General features: G+C 40.8%; 1 protein-coding gene across 12 annotated transcripts in view; it reads right to left on the minus strand.

Moving 5' to 3' along the window:
* Positions 1–1,268: 1,268 nt before the first annotated feature.
* akap13 (A-kinase anchoring protein 13) overlaps positions 1,269–26,025 on the minus strand; it is a 151,198-nt gene continuing 126,441 nt past the window's right edge. For 11 of the 12 annotated variants that reach the window (XM_012959563.3, XM_012959568.3, XM_012959566.3 and 8 more), the window contains 19 exons: positions 23,485–23,548; positions 23,219–23,351; positions 22,716–22,828; positions 21,990–22,136; positions 20,518–20,768; positions 19,732–19,857; positions 19,519–19,636; positions 17,647–17,895; positions 15,757–15,833; positions 14,583–14,764; positions 14,414–14,496; positions 13,885–14,073; positions 13,194–13,355; positions 12,196–12,266; positions 10,015–10,053; positions 9,855–9,905; positions 6,458–6,871; positions 5,541–5,847; positions 1,269–5,213 (listed from right to left, as the gene is read on the minus strand). In XM_012959563.3, the coding sequence (XP_012815017.2) occupies positions 5,167–5,213; positions 5,541–5,847; positions 6,458–6,871; positions 9,855–9,905; positions 10,015–10,053; positions 12,196–12,266; positions 13,194–13,355; positions 13,885–14,073; positions 14,414–14,496; positions 14,583–14,764; positions 15,757–15,833; positions 17,647–17,895; positions 19,519–19,636; positions 19,732–19,857; positions 20,518–20,768; positions 21,990–22,136; positions 22,716–22,828; positions 23,219–23,351; positions 23,485–23,548 (2,823 nt within the window). In that variant the 3' untranslated portion in view covers positions 1,269–5,166. The remainder of the gene's footprint in view (positions 5,214–5,540; positions 5,848–6,457; positions 6,872–9,854; positions 9,906–10,014; positions 10,054–12,195; positions 12,267–13,193; positions 13,356–13,884; positions 14,074–14,413; positions 14,497–14,582; positions 14,765–15,756; positions 15,834–17,646; positions 17,896–19,518; positions 19,637–19,731; positions 19,858–20,517; positions 20,769–21,989; positions 22,137–22,715; positions 22,829–23,218; positions 23,352–23,484; positions 23,549–26,025) is intronic. The other variant, XM_012959562.3, reaches the window with a different exon arrangement.

Here is a 26,025-nt window from a genome sequence, read left to right on the forward strand (position 1 = left end):
TGATATCCCCTTCCATTTCTTGCCCAGTGATAGTTCCCTGCACAGCCCGACTGGCAAGTGGCCTGAAACATCCTTTGATTACTTTCACCAAGTCAGCTTCCAACGCAGCTCTGCTCCTTTGTGCCCAGTCACAGCTTGAGTGCATCTGTCTGGCCTCTGAGCTCCATTCACACACAGGGCTGAGGGCCAGCATATTGAATGGAAGGAACGCAGAGCCTGCAAATCACAAACAGTTGCATGGACATTGTGCTTCTCATTAATTATTAGTTTGCTAATCCCAAGGCTCAAATCCACACTCAGCACTAAACGTTGGAATGAAGTAATAACTTGCACTGCCCACAAACCATTACGTGATTGTACAGTGCTGCCTCCCCGGGAGTCACTCATTCTCAGGAGCCTCAGATCACACAATGAATTCAGGTGCCATTGGGTTGAAAAGGACTGAAAGACACAGTACGGGGTTGTATATAGACACATTCAATTGGTCGCCATTTACTATGTTTGAAATTTATTGGCAATAAAGTGCAGGGGCACATTTACTAAGCAATTTTGAAATACGGTTGATTTTTCCTTTACTTCTAGATTTACAAACTGGTTTTTGCCAGTACTGATATTGTTTCTTAAACATTACTTAAGTTTTTTGGAAATTTTCCCCAAAGATTGGAGTTTTTCTAAAAGAATTCCCTTAATTTGTGATGTATTAATGTTTAGTTACCTTTTTTGTCAACAAAAAAAATTCAGCAAGTTTGAGTGTTCCGTCAACTGCTTCTACCTCGGGGCATCACTTCTGGTTGGCGCTCTATGCAAGCTGTAATCCGAGTATCCCAGATTCAATGACAATTCTCAGCCAATTCTCCAGTTTCTATCATTCCAAAACATTTAGCAACTTCTTACCCTCATTTGTTACTAACCAGTTGCCCAGTAAGGGAGGCACCCACCTGAATCTTTGGCTAAGAGTGTACCAGGTGTATGTGTAGGAAGTACAGGCAGCAGCGACTGACCTGTATGTGTTGTTGTAGAGTGGTAGACAAATGGAACTGGTATATGGGGCACAGCTTAGAAAGGTACGGACGTTCTGTTAGCCTATAGTGGACCTGAACTGGAAAGTCATGTATGCTAATTGGTGCAAAACTAATCTGTGCTTCTGGTTGGACAATTTAAAGAAGGATGTGAATTTAACTGCTAATTAAACCCCCCCCAATCTGGTATTAAGCAGGTCTCTGTAATATGTTGTGGGGGTTCCAGGACACAAAGAATTGTGCATCTTCTGATACAGAATGGAATTTATTTTGTGAAAACAGACTTTACAAGATAACTGGAGAAACAGATAAATTAAAGCAGGTATACATGTAAACTTGCATAATATCAAATCATTACTTACACTTATAACTTGTTTCCTTTTTACATAATTACACATTAACATAAAATAATTATGGGTTTATTTTTTTTTTACCATTTCTTTACAGCATTTAGAAAAAAACTTACATTAGTACAAAGTTTTGGGTTAAAGGCCAGAGTGCTGGGAGCGTTGGCCAGACTGTACAGCAGATGGCGCTGCTGGGTGCCTACTTGCATGTCCCTTGGCACACACCATTCATTATATATATATGCACACATAGAGCAGAGGTATACATTGTGCTATAACCTCCTGAGCAGTTTGTAGGTTAATCTAGTGCAGTCCTGGTTAGTAAACGATCAGGGCCAGCGTTAGACAATTATAGAAATATATATCCCATAACTCCTAATGCTGTAGAATCAAATCCAGGATGTTGGAGACACTACTGCCTGTTCTCTGCCCTGACCCTCCCCACTTGCATTAAGCTTCCACCATGGCCCACCATAAACCTTACCCCCCCCCCCCCCCCCCCATTTCAGAGAGCCTCGTGCTTGTCAGGTAGAGGTTTCATGGCTACTGAGGGGAACACGGTTATTGCACAAAGCAATAGAGATTTTTGGGATATCTGTGCCCCACTGAAGCCAAGGACCCTGTGCAAATGCCCTTTTGCCCTATACTAAAACAAGCTTCCAATCAGATACAAGAGATTGGTGGCTTCTTCTAAACATTTTTATAGCACAGTCAGGATGAAAGAGAATGGGTTTCCTTTATCTACATGCTAGGAGGCATCCATGTACATTCCCTAGGTATCCAAACCCTAACAACTCAAATGCTCCAGTTGTACTAATCGTTTTACTGTCAGCAAGAAAAGGAAGAGAGAGTCTGACTAAAGCCAGGTACTCTGATTATAAGAGCAGGACTGCAGCTTGTAGGAAAGTGCATTGCTAAAGTTGTCCCTATGATGAGAAATCAGCTCATACACAGTATCGTATGGGTGCTCTACAAGTGGCCAAGATACCAGATCTTGTTAAGCCCTCCCTTGTCTCAGCACAATAAGGGAGATTTATCTGGGATAGCATTGCCCTCTAGCTACTGATACAACTGCCATCTCCCCAGCCAGTCTCTAAATGGCAGCTTGAGATGTGTTGCTAAGGATGAGCAGTCATTGGATAGTTCAAGAGCCAATGATCGATTCTCCCAGTATTTAAATTATACAATGTAATGGGCCCATTTCAACATATCGGTCTTACAAAAACTAGCTATTTACATATAGAACATATCAACTGCACTGGAGAAGCAGAAAAGTAAAGAACTGAGAAGCTGGCTTGGTTTGGCTCCGTACACCCTGACCAGCAGGCGACGGAGCCCGAATGTGAGCTATCGAGGAATGTCATGCATGAACTCGTGGTTAAGGGAAGTTGGTTTCACCCTATAATAAACCGTAACTAGAAAAATAATACCCCCCACCCCCCCAAAACTGCCCCTAAATACCTTCTATTTGCATTGCTTTTTCAGTGGCAGCCAAATAACTGCCAATTGGAACACAGGATATTGCCCATGGATATCGTGGCTGACTGCACACTACACAAATCTAAGTGCTTGCTCCCTCTGAACTTTTTTTGGTTGTGGTCACAAGCAGCATCAAGCTCAAAGAATTCATTTAAAGCTTTACGAGAGGTAAACTGAACACTGCCTTACCCATAATATTTCCACGTAACCTTGGTTTCAGGAATACATTGTCATTGCTTTGATACCATCCTAGCTGACTAGAATCTGCCTTACTGAGGGGATAGTAATGTACAACTGTACCAGGGAGACAGATAGAGGAGCGAGGTGCAACTTCAGCACAGAAACCCATAGCTACACAGCATCTGCGATACTAATTATTGCAAAGCAAACTCCTGATTGGTTGCTATAGGATCGTGCCCTGGGGCCAGTATGCACCATAAGCTTTTATTTTCATTGTCAGTGGTTTCCGATACTGGGGTTTAAGCTGTTAAGGCTTGACCATTATTAGGAGTAATGCTCTTCACATTCTAACACCATTACTGGCTGAATGCTGAAAAGCAAGTTTACAGTGGCGAGACCCCTTGAGGCAATTAAACATAAAGCACAAGGGCTTGCACCTTATGGAACTTGGAGAAACTGAGCAGCACAGACTAGAAACACAGGTTCTCAGCTCCAGTTTGCAAAAGTAATGGAACCACGGCACAGGTGGACCAACCAGGCTACCCCTGGTCCTTCTGCGCTGCCGTGAAGATATCCTGAATACAAACACAACTGACATGACTGGGGCTGAGAACTACACCCTGCTATGGGGTTCTTATTTCCAATTATCCTCTCCAGGAACCCAATGATTGTCTTCCTGCCCTACGTTGGGGCACTTACTAAAAAAAAGCCATTTGTAAAGTGCTTAGTGGTTATACATGGGGAAAGAGAGACTAAAATGATCTAAGAAAGCAAAGGCAAAACCCCAGTAGCTCCTACAAGTTCCATATTATGTTTGTGACTTCATTATTAACCCACATGGATTCAAAGCAAAGCTCAGTTCTTCTGGTAAAGCTACAATGGGCAGAATCCTTCCTTTGCACTCTCAGGCTGCCCATTCCTAATAATCCTTGGTATCAATACAAACATCATCAGCCACGATAAAGACTATACTGAGCAAGCAATGTAAGATACCAAGGTGATTGTCCTGCACTGCATAATACTTGTTAGTATGGCCTTAGACTAAGTCACTATATTCAGACATTAATTGCACTTGCAAACTGGAGATTCCATATTTCCCCCAAATTCCATCTATGGTTCATTCCTATACCATATGGTCCAAAGCAGATTCCAAGTCCTTTAAGCCCCAGGCATGTTTAGCAGCATGTATATATACAACCCAGAGCATGCCAGATGCATAGTTACTCCCTATACATCACAGAGTGGTATTTGTGAAAGTGGTATCACTATACTTAATTCAAGAATTCAAGGGATCTCAGAGCCACAATCAGGGTCGCACTGGGTGCCCCTGTAGGCCATGTTGCCTGCGCCCCCCTAACCCCCTGCAGGGGCCCTGCCCAAAGTCCTCCACTGAGCGTGCGTCAGTAAAAAGCGTCAGGGGAGGACATAGGTGGCCAGGGGAAGCAGCAACAGGGATTGGGTCTGGGCCCACCTGGGTTTTTCCCGGGGTCCCGGCGGCCCAGTCCGACCCTGGCCACAATCTTATGTTCCCTTGGGCAAATATGTGGCAGAAAACAATATGCGACCTGACTTTGGTCATGGCCAAGAATTGAACTGCATGACATAAGAGACAATATGTATCCTATATGTGTACAAATTGGCAAGTTTTAGAAATAAAATGAAATGAAATAGACTTGACACACGCATCTATCCACTGTACCTCCTGTTTCCCTAGAATTAAAGAGGGTTATACTGCAGATCAGATCCTTACAAAAAAAATAAAAATAAAAAACCCTTGTCAACCAATGAACTGCAAAATCTATGTGAAGGATCAACGAATCAAGCAACCATTTGCAATGACCATGTACTGGGGTAGCTATCAACCATGTCTGAGTTTCTTCATGTCATACATCCAGGTCCTCCCTGCCCAGCTGCTTCTCTCAGAATGTACAATAGGTATATACAGTAATCCACGTGCTGAACAAACAGACGTCCCCATGACAAATTAAGGGGCAAACCCTAAAGAATCCAGCACCCTGCTCCCACAGCAAATTATATTAATAAAGTGCTCTCTGTGTGAGCAGAGTCACAATGCTGGGGCATGATCTGGGTCCTAGAGATGCCCAACAGAGCCAGGAAACATTTCAAGAGGACCAAGATGATCAGCAGAAGATTTCTTCTTCTGGGGTGACTTCAACGCCATGTGTGTCTAAAATAAAAAAAAATGCTGTTTAGTTGTATCATACACATGTATCACTCTAGTAAAAGCACCAATAGTTTTAGTGTAATGAGGCATGGAATAGTGAGGCATAAAAATAAATGGGGCGCCAACACTGAGCTAGAAAATAGCTGTGTCACTGCTCTTCCAACACTGCCTCAGATCTCACATCTCCACTTGTGCTTGTTCAACTGTTTAGAACAGATTGTGTCTGTTCTGTGGTACAAAGCCATGGAATATGTTGGCAACACTGTATGTGTATTCTTTGCTATAAGAAGGGGTGTGCAAAGCAGCAGAAGGAAGTGCGCCAGTACCTACCTGTATTTGAAGAACGACCACCTTTTCCTTTCTTCTTCTTTTCCTTCTTCTCTTTTGTTTTGGATAAACTGAAGAGGCGGGATGGGGTGGGCCCCTCTGGAGACTTGTTAGTCTGGTTTGTGCCAAGCAAATGAAAGTGGCCTTTTCCTTTCTGCTTGCTGTCTGTCCGTATCAAGCTGTCCTTTTTGGGCGAGGCAGACAGTTCTGACTCTAAGTGCTCTTGTTTTGGTGAGCCGGAGTTACACCATTTCTCTCCCCCAGGAGGAAGCGAGGCCATCCTGCCTAACCTGTCGTGATGACTGCTCACCTGGAAAATTGGTAAACACACAGATTTTAAAAGCTCTTCTTGCAAAGCAAAATGCCAAAGTATTTCATGATTTCAGCCTTAAAGGGTTCTGAATGTGCTACAGGCTCTCTCTGCTTGCGATCCACACTGTGCTTAGGGACTCTTCATGATTGCTGGTGCACGGGGAAATTTAGCAGCCTGCCCATAGTCACGAGGAGAGGACATAGGAACATAGCCCACACCAGCCGGAGTCATAATTCAGTATTCACAAGTTAAATGCCACAAAAATATCTAAGAAATGTAAATGATTCCATATGTGAATTTCTGGGAGCTGTGGCCTGTTGTTTAGCACCCATCTTTAGGTGACATTCAGTTCCACATTCTATTTGGTATTCTATTCCTAAGAAGAAACTATTATTCATATACTTTCTCACACTCACTCCACAAACCATTGTTCCAAAGATGCCACTACAGTCTGGCCCTGCAATGCAATGAAGCTTTCACTTTGTGAAGGTGTTTACTATGAATTGCTGGGGGGTGTGGAAACCCGCAGAGGGTACTTTCATTTAACTGAAAACCTAGGCTGTGGTGGATTTAATCTGAGGTCTGTGCTAATTATTCTTTGCATTACCTTTTCCATATCTTTCTTTAGCTGATCACGTTCTTTGTCCAACTGTTTTTGAGCTGTTCTCAACCTCTCCAGTTCAAGCTGATATTCATCCTTTCTGGTCTGCAGTTCGCCTCTCTCTTTCTCTACCTCCTGCATGCCTTTGCTAACCGCCTCTTCTCTTTGTGCTATGCGAGCTTCTCTCTCCCCCAGCTCTTTCTCCTTCATTTCCCATTCTCGTTCCCGCTTTCGTTTCTCTTCCAGGTGCTGTGTCTGCTGCTTCTTGAGGTTGGCAAGGTCCTGTCGCTGTTTTTCCATACTCCTCTGCTTTTCCTGCTCAATCAGGGAATTGGGTCTCGACGATGTTCTCGTGAGGGCTCGTTCACTCAGGAGAAGCTTCTGGTCCTCTATGTAGGTATCCTGTTGTAATACCACTGCCTAATAAAAGTTAAACAAGGCAATGTGAAACCTCAGCAAATCTTACCTTAATTGGGTTTAATATAACAATACAGCAAGGTAGAATATATTTATTCAAACATCATCCAGTAGGTCTCATTCAGCAGAAGGGTAACAGTTGCATCAGGTGAGGAAATGTATTTGCTAACATTACATTTTTTACAACCAAACAGTGATATTTCCCCAGTCTAGTGCAATGACCGTAATAAAAGCAAATGCATAATTGGTTGCTATGAGCTCATTGGCTGGCTGAAAGGGACATGTAATAGAACTCACGAGAGCAGGGTAAGAATTGGCCTCTAAAGTAGCAATAACAATAGGATAATAGCAATAAGAGGGCTAAACTTAGAAAGGAGGGAATGATGAGCGAGACAAAGAAAAGCAGAGCAAAGGGTGCTTGGTTTGGTGGAGTGGTCGGTGCCACAATGAGCTATGCCAAACTGAAAAATGGAAGCTAAACACCAGGGGTTATGTAATGTTCAGAATAACAGGTATGATGTACACAGAATGCTATTAACATTATTAGAACAGCTTCTGAAATCAGTGTTCCCGTTGACATGGACAGGGCAATATAAATAATGGGCACTAGATGGCAGCAAAGCATTTCCGTGTAAAAAAATTGGGTTTCTTAAAAGGGAAATAACTAAAATGGCAGCTGAAAATTCAAAATCTTTATCCATAAAAAAAAAAAACTATGTAGGAAAACAATAGCTGGTAACAAGGTCAAAATGATCATGGAGGAAGAGCAAGGGTTATATTACTGACAAAGAAAGAGCAAAGCAGAGGCCTCTCTGCATGTGAGTGTGGGAAGCAGCCTTTAGCTTTTTATTATTCTATCTTTTATACAACTTTTTTTTTAACCAGATATTGGCTATTATTATTCAGATCGGGTTCAAAACTTTTTTTCCAGTTATTATTTAGTGTTATTGTATGTACAGGTATGGGACCCGTTATCCAGAATGCTCGGGACCTGGGGTTTTCCGGATAAGGGGTCTTTCCGTAATTTGGATCTCCTACCTTAAGTTTGTTTAAAAAATTATTTAAACAGTAATTAAACAAACTAGGATTGTTTTGGCTCCAATAAGGATTAATTATATCTTAGTTGGGATCAAGTACAAGGTACGGTTTTATTATTATAGAGAAAAAGGAAACCATTTTTAAAAATGTGAATTATTTTATTATAATGAAGTCTATGGGAGATGGCCTTTCCGTAATTCGGAACTTTCTGGATAATGGGTTTCCGGATAAGGGGTCCGATACCTGTACTAGATTATTTCCGAGAAGGCTATTCGCTTTCATTTTTGTGTATTGGTTTTTGCCTCGCGCTGCCACAAAGCAGTGTTTCTTAAACATTTATTTAGTGAATCCGAACTGCGAGGCAAAACCTGGTGTAGAAGCAGTTGCACCTCATTTGTTACATTATCAAAGGGGATCCTGGAGACCCGAACATAGCCTGAGAATTCATTTTATAGGTCCCACCCATAAGGTAAGAACCCTTGCTGTAGACTGAAAGCAAATGAAAGCCCCATGCTTTGTATTAATGAGCCCCTATGGACCAACTATAAAGAGATTAAACAAGATAGAATCTTAATGAACTAAGGCCTTCCAAAATAATGCAAGCCAAGAAAAACACCCTACATCAATACAAGCAAGCCCTAGCATATCCCTGCATTATCCTCTAAGGGCTCAGCTTCAGGCTTTTTCCTTTCTGTCTGTGGTAAGAGAACTCCCTGAATGCAGCCAATTTGAAGCCTCAGCCCGAAGTGGCTGCATGTACCCAGACTTACATTACACATACAATTTATGCTCCTACAGTTACTTATTCAGTGAAGATTAACACAAACAATATAATGGAGGGTCTTTTCCATACAATACAGCTCATAGTCCGCATCAGTATTTATTGTGTATATTTCTTTTGGGCTAGTAAAGTAAACATGGAGAACTCGCATGGCTTGTACAGTAACACAGCACTGGCAGGGCTTAATAAATGATTTACAAAAGGCCGGTCCAGCCTACAGGGCTTTAGCTGCTGAATTGCAAGTGTCAGCCTTAGACTGCTTGGAGGTGTACAACAAATGGAAAGCCATAGGCTGGGGACATTGCCTGATTGTTATACTTTATATGCTCATTGCTGTACTCTTCCTACCTACTACTGCTAGTCTGTGGGGCCCAGGGCCATCATCCCTGTTTTGACTTCCCTACATACAGGCCAAATAAAATCTTTTTTCATTGATAATAATAATAAAGTGCACACAATGGATACAAAAAATCAGTGCTGGTTGTTTGGTTAAGTTATTGAGGCTGTGGACTTGTAACTGTGCTTAAAATATTGTGTATGTGCCCCATAGCGTGTTTTGTTTTGGCCCCTTGAATAAAATGCTTTAGTTTTATATTATAAAGGCATGTTCTTTCTTCATTTTTATCCTGCTCCTTGTTATACCTTAAGCTATTCAGTACCTGATTGGGCAATGTTAGACTGTAATGGGCTGAAATACCACTTTTAACAGGATTCCCAGCCTATCAGATCCTGATAGGCTGGGAATCCTTCCATTACCTTCCAGATACAGTCTATACTAGTTTGCTAGGTAAATAATGGGGTACTCTCCCCTGCTGAACTTGGCCTGCAGCCAATTGAAATAGGGATATGACTAGATTTAGCACCCCTGTATAGAGGTGCTACATACAGGGAAAGCTATAATCTGCTGCTCCTGGGTACACATCATTACTGGCTGTTTTGGAATGTAACTATATACAGCACATCAATTTCTGCAGAGATAATATGCTTGCTAATAATGACCTAATACAGCTTCAGTGATAGTAGTGAAGGTCTCAAAAACCCTGGCTGCCCAGTATGTTCAAAACTAATATAAACTGCAAATGCTACTAACATACATCAAGAAACCATGTGCAAAGCAACGTTCCCATCAAGTTCCCACTTAGGGACAGTCAAACCTGGTTCACTTACTTGCAAAGTGCTAAGAATGTTATGAAGTTTGGTAACAGAGTGGAGAGCCTGCTGAAAGAGAATACAAATGAGATATATATGGTTAGTCCTGTAGCATCCAAAAATCAGCCATTAAACAAACTGAATATATATTTATATTTTCATATATATGCTTATTTACCTCACTATGTCTTTTAAACATGACATTTGCGTTCATGCCCTGGCAAAAGAAAGAAAGAATAATCAAACAATAGAGCAGGTTTTTATGATTTTTCATATAAAATACATTAGGATGAAACAGTCATCTTGTCGAGTTCTAGAACAGGCCCAAAGTCGATTCTAACTGCACAGAACCCCCAAGGTTCCCAGAGTACCCCAATCCGTTTTAGAATGCTGCAAGGCAGGCAGTGGACACAAAGAGACTCTCGAATAACAGTTAATTGTTTGTATCTGACCATTTGTTACTCATTATCCTTTTGGGTTCATGAAATACAGGTATCGGACCCCTTATCCGGAAACCCGTTATCCAGAAAGCTCCGAATTACGGAAAGCCTGTCTCCCATAGACTCCATTTTAATAAAATAATTCAGAATTTTAAAACTGATTTTCTTTTTCTCTGTAGAAATAAAACAGTACCTTGTACTTGATCCCAACTAAGATATTAATAATCCTTATTGGATCCAAAACAATCCTATTGGGTTTAATTAATGTTTTATTGATTTTTTAGTAGACTTAAGGTATTGAGATCCAAATTACGGAAAGACCCCTTATCCGGAATACCCTTGGTCCCAAGCATTCTGGATAATGGGTCCTATACCTGTAATTGGTTTGTTTGTTCCACAGAAACTGATCTAGGTTTTTCCAGTACCCACTCACATTGCAAAGGGCAGAAATAAATGCTTCAATAAACTTCACTTATTCTGTCAGCCCCAAGTAGCTCCTATATCCCATGGTGCCCTGTAACTATAGCCTAGCTTTTATTTTCAACCCAGGGGTAAGCAGCCTGGAGTCCATAAGCTGCCCAAACACAGAAAGATCCAGGGCAGGGCTGCCAAACTTTCAGATCTTTTCATCAGGTTGTGCAATCTCTTAGACCCTCCAGCCTACTGTGGTGTCACAGAGATCTGCTAAGACAGGACCACATCAACAACCAGATATGGTTACCTGATGAGATTTTTAAACCTGCCTAGGAGATACATGTAGATATCCTGCAGGCTGTATCAGCCATATACATAGATGTAAAATAGTAACTTGGTCTTAAGCCCATGCATGTGTGTCCCAAGACCCACCAGGGCCGCCATCAGAAATCACGGGGCCCCTCACAACAAAATTTCTGGGCCCCACCATCAATACAAGGGATACACAAGCATTGGTAGCGAGGGCCCCCTAAAACATTGGTAGCCAGGGCCCCCCTAAAACATTTGTGGCCAAGGGTTACGTTTTGCATTAGTGGCAGGGACCCACTAATACATTGCTAGCCAGCCCAGGGCCCCCTAAAACATTGGTGGTTCTCCCCCATACAATGGCCCACTCTCTGCTGCTTCTTGATGCTCCCCCCCCCACCCCCCCAGAATCCTCCTGCTTCTTCCAGGGCCCCCTAAGCATCCTTCAACTCCCCCACCCAACATCCTGCTGCTTCTTCCAAGCCCCCCCCAAGCATCCTCCACCTTCCCCCAGGGCCCCCCCCAAGCATCCGCCACCTTCCCCCAGGGCCCCCCCAAGCATCCTCCACCTTCCCCCAGGGCCCCCCCCAAGCATCCTCCACCTTCCCCCAGGGTCCCCCCAAGCATCCTCCACCTTCCCCCAGGGTCCCCCCAAGCATCCTCCACCTTCCCCAGAGCTCCCCCAAGTATCCTCCAGTCCTCCGCTGCCGCCGCCGCCAGCATCCTTCTGCTTCTTCCGGCTCCTCACCTGTGTCAACTCCAGCTTCAGTTGTATCTTCCACTACGTCCCGAGCTCCCCGCTACATGTGCGCTTTTATAGGGCTGCGCTCCGTGCGTGTGACGTCAGTGAGCACAGGGCGCAACCTTATAAAGGCGCACATGTAGCGGGGAGCTCGGGACATAACAGCGGACGCCGGCAATGGAAGTAACAGGGCCCGAGTAAGGGGGCCCGAGGTAAAAAAAACTCTAGCACAGCCGGGCCCCCTTTAAACGCCCGGGCCCGGGACAACTGTCCCCCCTGTGCCCCCCTGATGGCGGCCCTGCCCACAACTAATAGCACTGCAGTAAGGAATCTCACTGATCACATTCATTTCTAATAACAGAAAGCACTGCTACAAACACTGTTATTCCCTTATCTCAAGGATAACAACCATTCTATTTATTATAGAAGACAAATGTAAGGAAAGGAAACATCTTACCTTTTTCAAAACACTGTCTGATTCCGTTCTGCGCAGGTCCTGTGTATCTTCTGCCTCATCTTTCTCTCCACCTAAAATATAAAGTATATCAGGGTGATTATCTCATCCAAGGATGAGAGGCTCAGGTACCCCCGGCTGCTAAGCATGCTTTATGTTGCAATCACCAGAGGGTTAAAATGTAAACATTACTATAAATAGTATTGTTGTTACAATGCCAGGCTCTGTTTTGAGGATCCCAGTTTCATTTTAGTGCTCACCACCTGATAAATTAAATGGAAATGCACCAAGTGCGGCACATTCTTTTGTTAGTGAAGTGGGCCAAACTGTGGGAGCTTGTACATTCAGATATGCATCATATAATTTAATAAAGGCTCCATACTCCTAACTCTTCAACAGACAAGGTTCCTCCTCGTCTGCTCAGACTTTCTTTTGCGTAACTTTGGAAGCAACACAGAATGTGTGAAACATTTGGAGAGTTATTCTGAACAAGTACTGAATGATGCATTATTACAGAATAGAAGCACTACACGCTGTACATAAATGTTAATTAAATGGGGCAATTGAGTGCCTAACAAAATGGTTGAGGCCCTATAACATATCCTACAGCCAGATTTTATTCTCTGTCATATTTTAATTTTAAAAAGCTGAAGCTGAATCTGTTAATACTGCAACATTTGTTTAGTAAAAAAACATTTAAGAAAATGTTTAAATATGATGTTGGCATGAGTATCCAATATATCCATATTGTTAGGAAAGCCACCTTTGCATCCATAACAGATGTAAGTATTTGGGTTGTACTAGCTTTGCACACAGTTTAGATTCACACCAGATTAACTGGAGGAGTTCTTCAGCCCTGAGATCAGGGCACTGACTTAAGCTAGAGCAAACTGTGCCAGGATGGAGACTTTTAAACAAATTATTATTTAAAAAAAAAAAAAAAAAGAAGGTCAGTTCAATGTCTATGCACATTATTACAAAGGAAATTGTAGGGAACTTACATTTTGATACATTAAGCTGATGGCTGTCAAAACCTCCAAATGTCTCTGCTCTTCGGGGGAGTGAAACAGGCCCAACTCCACATTCAGCCTCTGAGGGGCTTGGAGACTGCTGCCCTACACTACTCCATAGGTTCTTGTTCACAAGGCCCTGCAGTGTCTCAACTAAAATACAAGCACAATACAAGAGTTATTTTGAAACAATGCCAGAATTGGTCTTCATTAATTAATTTATATAGTTTTAGATTTGCTATCTTCTTTCTAGCTTTTAAATGGAGGTCATGGACTACGGCAGCCAAAAAACTGTTGCTCTGTGGAGGCGACAATTTAATGTTTATTGTTGCTTTTTATTCATTATCTTTCTGTTTCAGGCCCTCTTCTATTCACATTTCTGACTCTTATTCATAGCACTGCCTGGTTGCTGGGGTAATTTGGACCCTAGCAAACAGATAATGCCTGAAGTTAATTATAAATGAATACTATGATAACCAACTATTAACAAAGAAAAATGAATTTAGAGAGCAAAGGCCGTGTCCCATTTATCCACAAAATACTAAAAGCAACACTTTATAGCACTCAAGAGTTTAAGGGTATTCTTTGCCTGACATAATTTTTTACTGTATAGCTGTAATCAAACTACTGTAGTAGGAAAACACTGTTAAAATAACCCTAATATGTCCCATGCTGCCCATACCTTCTTTGATTGCATTTTTAATCACTGGTTCTCCCTTTGGTGCATCCTCGGAGTTTGCTTTGAAGAAACTTCTGCCAGTGACAGATAGAGAGTTATCTTCGTTCAAACTGCACTCGGTCAGACTTTGGAATATCTTGTCTTTCTCTCCTAGTAACGCTATTATTTTCTGGTCCTTCTGGTGAAGTTGCTCTATATTAAGAAAGCAATGGTTAACCTTTATTTACTAGAAAGGATTAAATCTGCAGTAGAGGGCTGTAACAGTGTTAACCAGGAGAGTTAAGCAGCAACACCGTATAAATTGAAAATGGTGCTCTTTATTTCTCTTACATTAAAAGCATATAGCTCCCAGCAGCATCACAAGGACTTGATGCATTTTGGGAGGTCCCGACCTTAATCATAGATCTTTTGTAGGATATTAGTTTATCCTTATGAATCTACTGATGACCCCCATCACAGACTGGAAAATGGCATAAAATGATAACAGTCACTGCTTAATGTGACTAAGCACATATGATAAAAAGTGACTTACCCATCAGCTCCCTAGCTTTTGTATCAAGAATTCTTCGTTCTTCTTCAGATTCGCTTGGAACACCTTCATCCTCATCTTTGTTTCTGATTTTAAAAAAAAATGCAAGGATAAATGTCAACAAAATGTTAAACATTTGCAATATTGAACGAAACAATGCCCCGATACGTACAATGCATTAATAGTGTCTTGGATAATTTGAATCCAGCTGTTCCGTTCCTCCTTAGAACTTGCATGCACTTCTACCATCTCTGGGTCCTTTCCTACCATGCTTATCAAAAACAAGCCTTTCTCTTCATGCGCCACTTCCCGTACTATTAGCTTCTTTAAGGAAATCACTGTAGATTTCTGGTCCTTTGTGATTAAATAAAGGAAAAAAAAACATAAATAATGTGCCTTATTAACAAGTATTAAAAAGAGCAGTGTACATTGTGCCACAATAAAGGGGATTTAGAAATTTAATTCAATAAAGGCTATTTGATATTGTTGGATATTTATTGTACAGAAGAAGATTAAAAGACTAAAATCTGAACGTGTATATGTTCAGATTTTAGTCTTCTTCTAGCGAACGTTCCATCATAAGTTTAAATGCAATGATCTAAAACTAACAATCAGACTGAAATTTTAGGACAAAGCCCTAAAAATGCAAATTGGAGGTTCTGAAATAGTTGGCAGACACAGATCCTACGAAAGTGACTTCGTTTACACAGATACACAATACATGCGCAAATTGTATTGTTATCCAACCAAAATATTCTAACATGACCAATCGACTAATCATCATGGTACAAAAAATTTCGGGATGATAATTTGGAGCCCACACATGGTCTGAAAATTGTATAAATCTACGTTTCATAAGATTATATCAGTGTGAGTATGGTCATCTTAGGGAATTTTGTGCATTATTGAATATAATTGGCCTCGCAGTGAAACATGCCACAATATAAGGGTAAATTAACCAGCCATTTGGCAGACAGGAGAATTTTGTGGTCACTTTTTAATTGCACTCATGCTTAATGGTTAAAATTTACTGGTAAGCACAGCTTTTCATGCGTTGCCATCATATTTCTACAAAGGATACCCATGTATTTGCTGAGGGTACCCAGTACAGTTCTTTGCTGACTGGGGAAGTTATGCGGCTATGCAGTTCCTAAACACACTGCATACTATAGAGAAGGCATTGTATAGAGAATCCAATATGGATTCTTTGCATCACCATAACAAGGCCCATATGGCATAAGGGATCCCAGGTCAGCACCTTAATGATACTTAAACTATATCCCCTATTATTTTCAGACAGGCCTTTTGTAGAAAAGTTGAATTTTTAATAAATGAAATATTCTCACCAATGATGCAAACACATATTTCTGATCCTTTTCTTGAAGGAACACCAAAATGTCAGATAAAAGTACAGCCAAAACATCTGGGAAACAAAAGGATGGATTAAGTATCACATCAAATAAGTTTGGATCCCAAATAGTTACCATTATCAATACATATTTGGATAAACTAGTCAAATGCCCAATTTCAATAAGAGCTGGCACTAAACCACCATTTTCCCTTCGACCAGATACAATAAATGGCAGTACCCCACAAAGTGTGTTACAGATGCTGATTTTGAAGAGCGAAATACTGTATAACAGAACATTAATTTCACCTTAAAAATAACTTTTTATTATGAAAATGTTATTCATTTTAACTATATTGCCTCTCTCAAACCTAAAACTGAAAAGGCTATGCTAAGTATTAGTGACCCGAGCAGAGCAAATAAAATCTAAAGAATGTTACACCTTTACTATTTTGTATTATATGTCTTTGTATTCGGTCTCTCGTTTCATACAAACCACTGCTTTAGTTACTATTTATATTTTTCAGCTGTTTTTACGAGCTTACAGAAGAAGCCAGAACTACACATTAGAACTGCTTTCGGGTAACCTATTGTTTCTCCTACTCCCATGTAACTGGAGGAGTCGCAAGCCAGACTTGGATTTCTTACTACTGAGTGCTATTCTGATATTTACTAGGAGCTGCTATCTTGCTCCCTTCCCATTGTTCTGCTGATCGGCTGCTGGGGGGGGGGGGGGGGGGGGGGGGGAATATCACTCCAACTTGCAGCACAGCAGTAAAGACTGACTGAAATTTAACAGAGCCCAGGTCACATGGCTGTGGCACCCTGGGAAATGAAGAACACCCCATGTAAAATTTCAAAATTAAATATAAAAAATTATTTATTTAAAATTTCATTGCATTGAAAAAAAGGTTTCAATGCAAAATTCTGCTGGAGACCCAAATGTCCTTATAACACAAAGATCTGGATTGCCAGACTGTTTCTTAGAACAGTGTGCATACTCCTCTAAAGAACACTGTTCAAAAAGCAGTAGATTTATTTCTAGCTTTGGCTTGGGTCAGCGTTGAATCAATCTTTCCAGTTGTTGTTTCAAACCACAGGTGAAATGAATGACACTAACGTGCAATTTGGTTCTTTTCCTGAAAGCTCCTTACCAAGGCGGTTCTCACGTAATGTGGTCATAGGCAGCTGGGATAACATAGCATTATATTTTTTGACTTTCTGCCCATACCAGTGGGGCCATCTAATAAATTAAAAAAAGCCAGGTCACCAAGCTTTGTAAAGTTGGTGTTGATGGAACATAGAAAAACAAATGCTCCTCCAGCAGGGTGGAGACTGGAAGAACTGGTTGTTCTTGGCAGTGTGGTGTTTGTGGGCGAGAATGACAAACCCTGGCTACTTCATCTATCTGAAGTCACCAAAGTTCTGAATGCACACTGTTGTCTGAAAGGCACTGTAGCCTGTAATAATTCAGAGTATAAACTTATGTGGGCATTCAATGAAAGTTCCACTCTGTTTTATCTTCTTCATCACAAGTGGGTTAAACAACCACTGGAGCAAATGTCTAGCAACCTGTAGCTACCAATCAAGGAGTAAGCTTTACTGGCCTATGGCAGTTAGAATATTGAAAGCATGAGAGTCAAAGAGCTAAATAAAAGTAAACCTTCCTAAATTCCAGTACAGAAAATGTACCTCTCTCAGGCGAAGGTCCTGTTCCCATGCAGCACCAAAGCATTTAAACTACTTTACATATAGTTGCAAATTCCACTCTAATGTCTCCAAAACAATTGTTTGGATGTAAGCATATATAAATTACAGGTCATGCCTTATACTTCCAACTGTTATACCTTATACTTCTACTCTTCTTCTATAATTTTGATCATTTTACCTTTAGACCGGAGAGTTGTTGACTTTAAGGAAAGCGGACCATCACGAACCAATTTCCTTCGTTTCAGATCCTCCCTAGCAAACATCTGGCCACTTTTCATCCTCTGGATAGATTTGCTGTCTGTCTTACTGTAGATATCATGAAGGCGCATCTTCTTCTCATAATTACTGACTTTGCTATTTACTGCTGTGATCACATCCTTGACAAGACTGAGAGAATGCAACACATCCTGATGCTCAGCTTCATTTTCTAGAAAGAAAACGTGTAAGATCTTACTTATTGTGCATTGTGTGCATTTTCTGCATCCTAGAAGATTTTATGAGCTAATATCTTCCCTGATCTGTAGTTAAAATGGTAAATGTTCACATATTGTATGTTTTTACAAAGTGGCAGCACAACAAGGGTTTATACAACAACAAATAAAATATTTGGATTTGGCACAAATAAAAAAAAAAAAAAGCAACGTAAAGGACAAAAAGCTGTAATCTATAGATAAAGGGTTATCATAAGGTCTGTCAAACAGAGAAAATACAGTTAATTTTTATCAGTGGAGGAACAAAAGAAGATGTGGAAAACTATGTTAGTGGGGAGGTGGGGGCAGTGTGGCAATAAAGGGCGTAATTGAAAGAGTAACACGAAAGAAAACAGATAGGTAAAGTGTCCATATACAGTCATGGCAAGGCTATAAAGCCTTGAAAATATTGACCACCCAACATTTGTACTTAGCAACCCTTAGGAAATATTAGTGCCTCCGTGTGACATAGTTAACAATTGATCAAAGCTGAATTTGGTTTCAAGTAAACTACGTAATGAGTGAAACTGCATATTGAGATAGATGGGTTTAACTGAAAAAGCACAAGTAAGCTGTATCAAAAGCTAATGAGCCCTTTTTGTTTGCCAAAGCAGATCATGCAAGATTGTGTATCAGAAGAACATTGTAGTAGCACAACTTGTGCTAAAGAAGGGAAATAACTTCTAAAGGGGAAGTATATACCTGCGTAAAACAGAAATCTAATAAACGGGACTTGTGTAGGAGTGCTTTTTTCATTATTGTTTCAAGAAATATCAGTAGTTACACTGAACCCTACCTCCTTAGTTATTTAAAAGAAATGTCAGAGAACAAGAATGTTGTTAAAACAAAATACCCCTTCTCAGTCAAATCCTCTTAAATTCCTTATTTCCAAGCAACTACTGGCATTAGGGCATTAAGCAACTTCTTAAAAGTAAATGGGGAGTGATTACAGGTTTTGGCCCCACCTCCTGGGCTGATCAAAGGTGCTGGTTCCAAATGACCAAAATCTCTCCATTTGGTATTACCATTAAAGAAGAAGGAAAGGCTAAGTCACTTGGGGGTGCCGAAATGTTAGGCACCCCAAGTGACTTAGATCGCTTACCTTTTACCCCGGGCTGGTGCCCCTGTACAAAGAGAACAGCACCAGCCCGGGGTAGCAGCAAACGCTTCCTACTTCCTATTCGCTTGCGTGCGCATGCGCAGCAGAGTGAAAAGCCGAACTTAAACAAGAAAGTCGGCTTTTCACTCTACTGCGCATGTGCCGGCCCACGGATTTCGCCGGCAGAAGAAAAAGGAAGGAGGAAGCGCTTCCTGCAGGTACCCTGGGCTGGTGCTTTTTTCTCCTAACAGGGGCACCAGCCCAGGGTACAAGGTAAGCTATCTAAGTCACTTGGGGGTGCCTAACATTTTGGTACCCCCAAGTGACTTAGCCTTTCCTTCTCCTTTAAACTGTCACTTAATGGAGTTTATGGAATGGGTCCTATATTTATTTAGAGACACAGAAATGCCATTTTACTCTTGTAAAATAAAGGGTACCAATAATGATATTTCATTTTTTGTTGTTACCAGCAAACACTCACCTTTAGTATATTCTAATATTCTCTGTAAAAGTACAGGATACTTTGTGATCCTTTGTGTAACAAGTAAAATACACTCCGGAATTCCTAGTCGCCTCACTACCGAGCTGCTCATTTTTTTCTGCATTATAAAAATATAAAATTGCACAAACATAAGTAAAATATATGCAACACATATATTTCTCGTTTACACTGTCATCTACAGTTATCCATTACCTTAATGAAGGCCTGGAACCGCTTTTCTTTGGAAAGCAAATCCTTGAAGTAATTCACAGCCTCATTGTGGTGCCCACAGAATTTACCATACGTCTTTTTCATCCGCTCTCCATTTTCACCAGAGAACTGGGGGGAAAGATTAGCACGTAATTCAATTAAGTACAAAGCATTTAAAATTTCACTTCAAAACATGGGGATACAGTGATGAGGGAAGAGCAAGACTCAAACGAGGCACTGTAATTTGCTTAACAATTAGAGCTGTGATTTTGTTCCAGCCTGCCATTATTGGCTTATATAGTACTTGTTATGTGATCCACAGAAGGCAATAGTTATATTAAGTAAAATGCAGAGTGTTTGTGCCAGACCCAGAACTTGTATTAATTCCACATAAGGCAAAAAGCTGTAATTAGCAAAAGAAGTGGGCTCATGAAGTTGAACAGATGAATGCACACAGTAGAATGAAGGCTCTGGTGCCTGTCATAGACACAGTCACAAGCCCTAGTCCTACTTTTGAAGCAGTGAAAATTTTTTGTTTTTTACTAATTTGATTGAAATGCATTCTATTTCCTTACACTGAGCTGTGCATGGATAGTGTCATAGCTGCCACTTTAACTCTGAGCAGAGTAAAATTCAGGTTCAGAGCTTACAACACTTTCAAAATGTATTTTTAGATCCATTCCCACTATTCATAAAACCTTTAATATTTGGTGTCCAGAATAAGACAGTGTTCAGCCACATATTACTTATCTGAAATAATGAAGTGCTAACTAGAAACTCAGTACTTACCTGATCCACAAGAATATCCCCAATCCTTTTGATAACAAAGTTCTTCTCACTTTTTTCAATCATGGATTCCTTTTTCCTCTCTAGAATCCTTTGGAAGAACTGGCTGTGAATGTTCAGCAAGTTTTCCAGGCATGGAAATATTTTATCTAGCACTTGTTGCTCAAACTGCAGCTCCGTCACCATTCCTCGGCTGTATACATCACTCATGATCTTCAGTGTTCTGACATGGTGCATTTCTGTCTGCATTAACTCTGTGCAAGAGAGCAATACGGCCACAGTGAATTCTCTATAGAGTGATCCCCAACCAGTGGCTCATGAGCAACATGTTGCTCTCCACCCCCTTTGATGTTGCTCCCAGTGGCCTCAAAGTAGGTTCCCATTTTTAAATTTCTTGCTTGGAGTTTTGGAAGTGAGGAGACACAACCAAATGGCCAGTCACAGTCTTTATTTGTGATTCCCAAAGAACTTCTGTCATGCTCCTGTTGTTCTTTAACTGAATCTGAATACTTTGCTAAAACTCTACATGTAATTCATGTATGGTATTAGTTATTTGCCCACTGCTTTGTTTCCACGTTGTCTTTAAGGGCTCTGGCACACGGGGAGATTATTACATTAGGCGAACATGTAAGTCGCCGGCGGGATGGCAGACGCGGCGGGGCGATTTCAGGAAATCGCCGAAAAAGACTTGATTTGCGCGAAATCGCGCCGCCGTGTCTGCCATCCCGCCGGCGACTTACATGTTCGCCGGTGGGATGGCAGGGGTAGGCAACTCGGGGAGGTTTGTCGCCCGCGAACAGTGTGCCAGAGCCCTAAGAGCTTGTAGGTCTCTGGGGTTTAATGTTAATTGGGTTATACAATAAAAGGTGCACACAGGTCAAGTCAGCTATAGCAGCTCCCTGCATATTCCAGGCTAAATGTAGCTGCAGTCATTTTGAAAACATTACGGACAAAAGCAATCATGTGACATGCCCTTTAGCAACTAAAATTTCCTAAATTAAACATTTCAATCCATGTGACTAGGAAGCTTCAGGCAGACTATTATCTCTGACAATGGGCAGCACTGTGACAGTCTGGTCACATATAAAGTCTATATCATTAACTGAAACCATACTCTCTCAGGCATACTTTTTTTAAAGGTAATGAAAAGAGCAAAGCTGCTTAAATCATCAGCACAGGTCTGGCCTTGTGACAAAGCACAAAACCGATAAAAAAAGATGACTGACTGCTTAGATGACTTAGTTTCCTTAGGTAAGCTGAAACAGTTACACTGGATAAATATGGAAGGCATGTCTGAAAGCATTATAAAACTGAAGTTATTCCATTAGTCTTGGTAAATTCAATTTCTTGCACAACCACTCATGCCTTGTATTAGGATATAGATTTGTTGAAACTATGGACTCAACATCATGGACATCAGAGAGGAGGCGAAAAGGGTGGCGAGAAAAGACTGTGGGGTGTGGCATAAATCTTACCATATATGACATCTTGGCGTTTAACAACCTCTTTCTTTTGCTGCCGAACATATTTACTGTCCACAGCCTGGCTCCATGACTCTGCCTCCAGCTGCCTGGAATCCATCTCAAACTCGCCCATGAGCTGCCCTTCATTCATATCAGTTCCTGCAAGTAAGACAGTCTTACATTTAGTGTACAGCAAATGAGTTTCAAGAGGACCCACAAGTATGAAAGGTAGCTTTCACACAATTAGTGATGTACATGAACTGACCACTCACTCTTCCAGACACTGCTGCTACTGTCTGCTGAGTCTAGGGAACTAACTATACTCAACATATTCGAAATAACCTGCATATCTTCACTTTAATGCATCTCATCTATAGCAAAGAAGCCCAACCTAACCCCGCTCCAGAAACTGCAAGACCCAACAACAAAAAAGGTCTGGGAAATGTAGATAAAAAAAATGGAACCACTTGCTGGATATACTTAAAACACATATATTAAAAAACAAAACGGTTCCTAAAACAATTTGCTAGCCATATGATTACTTCTTCCTACTTATGCTTTAAATACTTTATAGGTATGAAAAGCAGCTTGGCATAAAGCTGGAAATACACCATTCTCTCTTTACCGAGTGGAGACTATGACACAAACACCTTCATTCATTCTGCATCCGCCAGACGGCTATTATGTGTCATGTGGCTGTTCACAAACATTCGTATGGAAGGTTCTGCTGTTACCTACCCTCATCAATAAGGGACTCCGTGGATTCATGGACCTTGCTAATTTTGTGCAGAGAGTCTGTTGACTGCGACAAGTATTTCCAGCTTCCCAAAAGGCTTTCGTCATTTCCAACTCTGCAAAAGATCAAAATCATTTCTGAAATGGAATGGTGTGTACATTTGGGCAAGTCCTAAGTAGACAATATGGTATATGTAGAATTAAGCAAACATTTTTTGTGGCATTCTTTTGTATACACAACAAAATGCAATGGTGACCTTTTTAGCAGAAATAATATATCTTTAATACTGGATTACAGAAACAAATCACTTTTAGCTCTATTGTCCCGTGCCTCATATATTATATTAGACATGCATGTTCTATAGAAAAGGTACTAAGTTCTGTAGTACTGCATACATTTTGTCTTAGATAGACTACTGTAAAGAATAGCTTGTAACTGATTTCAGTGCTGGTAATCTAATGAGACAAATTTTCTTTTAAGAACGACAGCAAACAGAAAATCTCACCCTGCAATATTCTGCGTGGATATGCTCTTAGAGATGGAGAGGGTTTGAGACCTTCTTGTACTGATGAGAGCTGTGAAATTGTTGTCTTCAGGTACTACAATGGCTGACCATGGGCGCTCCTTGGTTTGAGAGCCTGACGATTAATATAAATGGAAGACAATCACTGAATCATTCACATTGCCCATATTTCTCCTGTTCTCAGCTTTTATATCATTTACATTGATTACATTTTACTGTCTGAAGAGAATGCAATGTATCACGCTTACCTTTAGGTCTCATCATAACCACTGGTAATGAAGATGTATCGTGAGGCTGAAGCGTTTTTTGTTGCTGAAAGAAAGACAGTTAGCTTTTTAAATATGTTCAAGTATGCCAAACACTCCAATACTAGAAAAATAACAATTACCAACAAAACGTTACTTCAAGGGTATTCTAGAACAGTCTAAACAAGCTGGAATATGTAGGCCAAGCTAATGGATGCCAGTCACTGAAAGTCACATGCTAAAGGTGGAGTTGCTCTGTTATGGGTCAGCACCACACCTTGGGGAATGTTTGTGAGTCACACAGATCTAGTGCTTAATTCATCTCACGTGCTTCTCCTGACTTTTTGTTTTTGCATGGGTTAGACAAACAAACTTCAAAGGAAATGTATTTTAAACAACGAACAAAATGACCTTATTACATGAAATGTAACTTTACTATTTTTCAATCTGTTCTACAAGGAATAGTTCCCACTAGCGGAATTTAGTTAGAGACAATAATCTATAAGACCTATTATTATCTTTATCTGTTTTAAAAATTCATGTGTTGGCCCAGACAACCAATGTTACAAAATATCTTATAACAATGATATAATTGGAGCCACAATATTTAGTTTTACTCAGAACAAAGGTGTCAAGCTGCCCTACAACAATTATCCATCTGCAGAGTGACAGCAATTACAGCCTAGTAAAAAACATACTATCTTCTTAAATGGAAGGCTTGAGAAATTTAATAGTAAAATATGTATATTCTACATGTAGGTCTATAGGCAATGCTGCATGTTTATCTTCTTTTCATTGAAAGGATATAAACTTGCCAAAACATTGGCTGACCTATACTAAATTTCACACATACAAAAAAACACACTATAAAACAGCATGTTTGTGGTTTGTGGTAAAAGACACAGACAAATGTAACTCAATGGTAAACATAAGTATAGTTACTTCTAAACAAACTACTTCATACAGCTGCCTGCAACTACATGCTATGTTCTTCCGAATTGGTTTTTATATGTAGCCCGCCCTAGAGTATGGATCAATATACTGGATATATACTGGGATATGACTGTGGTGACACCCCAAAGATTCTAAGTAAATACAAACAAATAGGATCCATTAGCATCATTCATATTACTATTATAGGCATGTACAACTGTGGCAATATGATGACTCTAACATGTCTTCTTCTCTTTTGGCTGAGTCCCCAGAATGTCTAACAGAGTCCCGTTTTACCGGTGGTAAAAGGTGGTTCTGGATTTCTGGAATCCAAGCATTGACAATAGCTCATGTACTAACTTGCTTTCAAAATACCTTCCCTGATCAGAGTGGATTCTTTTTGGCAGGCCATAATAAATAAAAAAAAATGCTCCACAAGGACTTTAGCAACTGTAATTGCTCTTTGATCTTTTGTGGGAAATGCCTGAGCATATCTTGTATAATGGTCTGTAACCACCAACACATTGCTAGTGCCACCCTCATCTGGCTCAATGGATAAGAAGTCGATAGAAACTAGGTCTATAGGGCCATTCCTTTCCATATGGCCAAGTGGAGCAGCCCATGATGGCAATGTCTTTCTCTGTATGCTTCTTAGACAGGAACGGCAATAGTCTACATCTTGCTTCATACATGGGCAATAGAAACAATCCCTCACAAGGCCTAGGGTTTTAGCATATCCCAGATGACCATGTTCATCATGCAGTCATGCAGGGCCATAAGGACAGAGTCTCTGTTTTTGTGGCATTTCTCAGAGCCTGTAGCACTTGGTGCTCTTCTATATACTAAACCATCATGTAGTTGCAGCTGATCCCACTCACAAGCAATCCTGCTAGGGGATAGAAGTCAGTTTTGAGTATGTGAACCTTGTTTCTTTCTCAAAGCTTCCATGGCCACCTGGCACAGGGGGTCCTCACTTTGATCTTTCTTTATGTCTCCTTTGTTAAGGGCTGGCTTTTGATGTTTCAACAGAAGTGACGTTGCAGTACAGCTTTGGAATTCCCCTGACAGTCATGCCAATCTTCTCTGCAAAGTTTCCACTTCGGAACCGGACCGTTATCCCTTGGCACTTCTTAGATCCAACACGCTAAACCACTTTCTTTCAACCAAACAGTTAAGGTCAATTCTCGGGGTAGTGTACTGGTCTAGAATAGTGTGCGGATTCAAAGTTCACTAATCCACGCACATTGTAACTGAGCCATTCTTTTTCCGCACTACTACTATTGGTGATGCATAAGGGCTTAGGGACTCTTTGATGATCCCGTCAGCTTTGAGTTCCTCCAGATGCTTTCGAAGATCCTCTAGGTCACCTGGGGCAATGCGGCGTGATCTCCCCCGAAAGAGTTTATCTTCTTTAATACGGATTTTCTGCTTTGTGCTGGTGGAGCATCTCATAACAAGGTCATTTCTGGAGAAAAGAGCACTATGCTCATTCAAATGTTTCTGTAAATGACTTTTCCATTCAGGTGGAATAAGAGGGTTACTAAAATGAAACAGTTCAGCTGACACTGTGGCTTCTGCTTTATCCCTCCTCAGGCACAAGACTGACTGAAT

This window comes from Xenopus tropicalis, chromosome 3 (assembly GCF_000004195.4).
Source record: "Xenopus tropicalis strain Nigerian chromosome 3, UCB_Xtro_10.0, whole genome shotgun sequence".
Classification (NCBI taxonomy): Eukaryota; Metazoa; Chordata; class Amphibia; order Anura; family Pipidae; genus Xenopus; species Xenopus tropicalis.